Source organism: Rhinichthys klamathensis, unplaced genomic scaffold (genome assembly GCF_029890125.1).
Source record: "Rhinichthys klamathensis goyatoka isolate OS25496 unplaced genomic scaffold, OSU_Roscu_1.1 h1tg000011l_1, whole genome shotgun sequence".
Lineage (NCBI taxonomy): Eukaryota > Metazoa > Chordata > Actinopteri > Cypriniformes > Leuciscidae > Rhinichthys > Rhinichthys klamathensis.
The window spans coordinates 19,002,188-19,008,359 of record NW_026606564.1 but is presented as its reverse complement, the minus strand read 5'-3'; the positions used below and the strand labels follow the sequence as shown (position 1 = coordinate 19,008,359).

Below are 6,172 nucleotides of genomic sequence, written 5' to 3'. Positions count from 1 at the left end.
AAAGTCTGCCTGGACCCATAGATCTGTGATTTTACCGGAAACTGTCCATTTAAAGATAGGCGTTATACTGTAAAATGCATGGCATATGTCCGGAGTAAAGGTAGTTTGCGGTTTGATATTCTGATTTATTTTAGCTGTGGTCCCGCCGTGCGGTGTCGTAGACATCCAAATAATATCTCATTTCGATATTCTTGATTTGTGAATTCGTGTAACGGATTACTCCTGTCCGAAATCTGGGGGTTTTTTTTCTTCTGAATTTTTTCACTTAGAAACCTGAACCCAGTGTCATCTTGACATTCTAGATTTGTGAATTTTTTCACAGCAAAGCTTTTGTCTGTAAACTGTTCGCTAAGTCCGCTAGACCGGAATGTGGAAAATAGGCGTTTTTCATGTTTAACAATGTATAATACCAAATTATAAAAAACACACACACCGCTGGTTTACAGAAACACTTGTTTTAGATTAAGCTTGATTTGTGAAAACTTTCACAGGACAGTTTGGTTCAGTTAACTCTTCCCTGAGTGGTTAACTTGGTCATTCTGATTTGTGCAAACTTTCACAAGTCAGTTTGGTTCAGTTAACTCTTACCTGAGTGCTAACTTGGTCATTCTGATTTGTGAAAACTTTCACAAGTCAGTTTGGTTCAGTTAACCCTTACCTGAGTGCTAACTTGGTCATTCTGATTTGTGAAAACTTTCACAAGTCAGTTTGGTTCAGTTAACCCTTACCTGAGTGGTTAACTTGGTCATTCTGATTGACCGTGATTGTCGTACCTCGTTGACTACCAGCTCTCAGTTACATTTAGTATTGAGCTTTCAGTTCTAAAATCCTCTGGACAGCATTTTCTGTTTATTAAAGACTGCTGCATTTCGCCTTTGGATCGTCCTTCTCTCCACATCACATATTGTCTTCAATAAGATGTTGTTGATGTGTGTAAATGTTGTGATTTGCAGGTGATGCTGAAGGATTGAGTGTTTTCAGAAAGCAGTGCTGATCAGTTTTCAGGGTCAGTTTAGCTGCAGTATGTCAGAGGAAAGAGGAAAGGACTCTCTCTCTCAGATGAGTCTCTCAGAGAAACACAGGTGAGACTGTGTCTGTTTCACACTCTCACTTTAAACTCCACTGGACTTTGTGTTTTCCTGTCAATAACACAACTCTTAAGCATTGTTTTATATTTACAAATGCTTTGCACAACTGACACTGTGACATTGTCTATAAAGTCCTGCTTGCTCTATAGAAAATATCACAGTTAATAATTTGTTAATAACCTTCTAGATGCTGAATTAATCCAAATAAATGACTTTAGATTAAATCATAAAATTATTGATAGACATTAGGAAACAACTATACTTAATTTAATTCAATTTAATCATTTTGCACAGACATTTCTGCTCTCCATTTCTGTCAATAAACAAACACTAGAAATGTTCTCTTAAATTAAAGTATTTTTTAACATGTTTAATCTCACTCATGTTTATTAAAGAAATTGTTAAACTAATGTGAGCCAGTAAAATAAAATTATGGTTAACTATAAAACTGTAAATTGTGTGAGTGTGTGTGTTTCTGTGGAGGATTAGATAACGACACAGATGTGTTTCAGACACAGTTGATCCTCCTTTACTAAAGTGTTTTCTCTCTCTCTCTGTTCTTTGTGTCATCAGTGTAAGATCAGGCTCACATGTGTCCAGCTCTGTGTCTCTGAAGAGTGATCAGTCTAAAGATGATCCACCAAACTTCAGTGAGAAAACACCATCATCTAATAAAAGGTATTTTGTGTGTTTACATTACATTTATAGGGTTGTATTATTTGTCCACAGTGGTGTGTGTGATTGAACTGGGTATCTGTGTAAGGGGATTTATGAAACTCACTCCAGTAACACAGTTACACAGGCAGCCACACAGCTATACTGCATTTGATAACTATTGCAACATTAAACTTTTTCAAATTAGACTAAAGTATCTCCAGTAGTAAAGTGTTTTCTCCCTCTCTCTGTTCTTTGTGTCATCAGTGTAAGATCAGGCTCACATGTGTCCAGCTCTGTGTCTCTGAAGAGTGATTGGTCTAAAGATGGACTTCCACCAAACTTCAGTGAGAAAACACCATCATCTAATAAAAGGTATTTTGTGTTACAAATTTTTTGTCACGCGTTTACTGTGTTTAAAAGTTGTATCTGTGAATACCAATCATGAAACATGTTTAGATCAAATATTTGTCAGAGTATTCACAGCTAATGCTTATTTCTCTTTCTGTAAAATATCAGTTAGTATTTTATTTTACTAATGTGATTACAGGCTTCAATATGAGACATTAGACTCAGACCTTCAGACTCACAGGAACCACGAGAATTTCAAAGACAATCTTCTTGGGATCTTCCAGGTAGGAAAACCCTTTTATAAATATGTAATAAACAAATATGTTATTGAACAAAGAAATTTAATTACATTTTTCTTCCTCTCCTTTTTTTTCCTTTTCAACACATTTTTGCACAACTTGGTCAGCATGTTAGTCTTTTAACTGGATTTTTTATTTTATGTACATGTATTATAATTATTTATTAAATAGTGTTGACCAAATGTAGATGTACAATTTGGCTTAAATTGTGTTATTCTGTCTTTTCTCTTACTTTTGTTTGTATGATCTTGAGAGCAAAATAATCACATTTCTGAAGAATGAACTGGAGAAGTTAAAGAAAATATTACAACATGAGAACACACAACACTTTGTGAAGGACTTTAATGAGAACAGATCCAGTATCAAATCAGCAGCTCTTGATCTCACACTACATTACCTGAGAGAGATGAAGCAAGATGAAGCTGCTGATGCTCTAGAAGGCAAGAGACTCGTGATCATCTGTCTGATTGTCTCTTATAAATGTAGGAGAGAAAATGAAGACTAAAACTATCTATTTTCTGTTCCTGTGTTTAGATGAGCTGTTCCTCATTCATCAGCTGAAATGTGGCCTAAAGAAGAAGTATCAATGTGTGTTTGAAGGAATAGCGAAGCAAGGTGACTCCACACTCCTGAATAACATCTACACAGATCTCTACATCACTCAGGGTGGCAGTGAACAGGTCAATACTGAACATGAGGTGAGACAGATTGAAGTTGCTTCCAGACGTCATGAAGCACAAGAGATACAGGTTGAATGCACACATTTGTTTGAAGCGCCTGAACAAGACGAGGAGATCCGAACTGTACTGACAAAAGGAGTCGCTGGCATCGGGAAATCAGTCTCTGTGCAAAAGTTTGTTCTGGACTGGGCTGAAGGAAAAGAAAATCAAGATATCAGCTTCATATTTCCTCTTCCATTCAGAGAGATGAACTTAAAGGAGAAAGAAAAACTAAGTTTGATGGACCTTATAACTCAGTTTTTCCCAGAGACAAAAGGACTGAACCTTACAAGAAGGAATCAGTTCAAAGTGCTGTTCATCCTTGATGGACTGGACGAATGTCGCCTTCCCCTGAAGTTTTATTGTAATGAGACGTGGCGTGATGTATCGTCACCAGCCTCTCTGGATGTTCTCCTAACGAACCTCATGAAGGGAAATCTGCTTCCTTCTGCTCTCGTCTGGATCACCAGCAGACCAGCAGCTGCCAGTAAGATTCCTCCTGACTGTATCGACCGGCTGACAGAGATACGAGGATTCAGCGACGCACAAAAGCAAGAGTACTTCAAAAAAAGATTCAAGGATGATATTCAAGCCAACACAATCATAGATCATGTTAAACAATCAAAGAGTCTCTTTATCATGTGCCACATCCCAGTCTTCTGCTGGATTTCAGCCACTGTTCTCCAGAACATTCTGGAGGAGAAGAGAAATAATGATGTGAAAAACACTCAGGCTGATGAGATCTCTAAAACACTGCAGGAATCAAACACTGAAGACACTCCCAAGACTCTGACACAAATGTACACACACTTTCTCCGCTTTCAGATCCAGCAGAGCCGCCGGAAATATGATGGAGAATACACACCAGATGTTTCCTGGGATAAAGACGCCATCCTTTCACTGGGGAAACTGGCATTTCATCAGCTGGAAAGAAACAACCTGATCTTCTATGACACAGACCTGGAAGCCTGTGGTCTTGACGTCTATAAGGCATCAGTGTACTCCGGCATGTGTACCCAGATCTTTAAGGAGGAAACAGGGATCGTTCTTGGTACCATGTACTGCTTTGTTCACTTGAGCATTCAAGAGTTTATTGCAGCCCTTTATGCACATCTGTTTCTAGACATCAACAAGACAAGTGTGTTTGATCATGAGTCTACAGAACAGGAAAACAGAAATGAAACCATGATTGATTTTCTCAAGACTGCAGTGGACAAGGCGCTGGAGAGTGACAATGGACACCTGGACCTTTTCCTTCGCTTCCTCCTCGGTCTGTCACTCCAGTCCAATCGACGACTCTTACGAGGTCTGTTGACACAGCGAGACGGCACTGACCAGAGCAACAAGGAGATAGTTCAGTACATCAAGCAGAAACTAGAAGATAATCTTCCTGCAGAGAGATCCATCAATCTGTTCTACTGTCTGAATGAACTGAACGACCAAACTCTGGTGAACGAGATTCAGATCCACCTTAGCAAAGGAAGTCTCTCATCTGGTGACCTTTCACCTGCCCAGTGGTCTGCTTTAGCCTTTGTGTTGTTGACATCAGAGGAAGAGCTGGAGGAGTTTGAGCTTCAGAAATTCAAGAAATCAGACGAGTGTCTCATTAGATTATCGGCAGTCATCAAAACCTCCAAAACAGCCCTGTAAGTCTTTTAATATATTTTGTCATGTTTAGCTCTCATCTGAAAAATGCATTTATCTACATTACTCTATAGTGATTCCCCATCATAAACATGAAGCTATACCTGTAAAGCCTTTTGTGTGTGTGTGTGTGTGTGTGTGTGTGTGTGTGTGTGTGTGTGTGTGTGTGTGTGTGTGTGTGTGTGTGTGTGTGTGTGTGTGTAGACAGTTTATCACAACTTAAGACAAAATATAAAATACCAAGTAAAAATGTTTGCATGATTGGTTTGTATCATATGATACACCAGACTTGTATGACTTATATGACTATGATTTATATATATATATATGAATGTGAATGAATATGAATATGAATATATATAGGAATGAGTATGTGATAATATATATATATATATATATATATATATATATATATATATATATATATTATCACATACTCATACTTTAGGAAGAAAGAAAGGATATATTTTATTAATATACCCAAACTGGGGGGGAAAAATGTAATTTGATACAGATGTTATTAAAATTGCCAACAAGTAAGATGAAATTCTGAAAGGTTATAGTATAAAACATTGAGATTTTTATAAAACAGGCTACTTAAATAAAGTACATATATATTACCACGTCATATATTAGTTGTCCCTCTGTTTCTCCCAGTAATTAGATATTTAAAATGCTTATTTATATGAGTAATTCTGTAGTTTAATGTAATTATAATGTAATGCAATATGTAGATCGAGAGATTTACAAATAAACATTTATCAAAAGCCTGTTGTATCATATTTAATGTACACATCAGATGGTTTTTCTACAATTTTTTTTTACATTTTTTTATCATTCAAAATATCTTTTTTTCATATCTTTTTTTAAAAATATATTTTTTCTAATTTAGTAATTAAGTAAAATAACTATAAATTTAATTTCAGCAATTGTCATGGATGCTTCTTTACTATCTTTAAATTAATGATATATCACCCATTGGCCACCCTGCTCTCAATATATTGGCATCAGCCATCGGTTGACCTTAATCTTGAAATATTAAAAACAAATACAATTTCTTAGGTTCTTAGGTTTAAGTAATCGTAGCTTTATTTCAATCATTAAATATGTTATGTCAAAAAGACAAGTACATGTGAATGGAGGCAGTTTTAGTATTATAGTGAAAGGCCTTTAACTTGCCATAAAGTGTGAACTGTCTCATATAATGGTGTCGGTGCAGTCAAGTCAATAATATTGTTGAATATTAAGTGTCCCCCAATTAAGCAAGACAGAGGAAACAGTGGCAATAACCTTAACTCCATCAGGTGACATAAATAGAAAAAAAATCATATAGCTATTAAAGCTTTACACAAATATTTTTTCAAACATGCTTCATTTTATCTAGGAAATTTGTCACTGAATAACAAACACTAATGCA

The 6,172-nt window shown here is 36.2% G+C and overlaps 1 protein-coding gene across 1 annotated transcript in view; it reads left to right on the top strand.

Moving 5' to 3' along the window:
• Window positions 1-2,871: 2,871 nt before the first annotated feature.
• The window catches only part of LOC130096186 (NACHT, LRR and PYD domains-containing protein 12-like), a 33,449-nt gene continuing 30,148 nt past the window's right edge, over window positions 2,872-6,172 (top strand). The window contains exon 1 of the mRNA XM_056262870.1: window positions 2,872-4,757. Within this exon, the coding sequence (XP_056118845.1) occupies window positions 2,887-4,757 (1,871 nt within the window). The 5' untranslated portion in view covers window positions 2,872-2,886. The remainder of the gene's footprint in view (window positions 4,758-6,172) is intronic.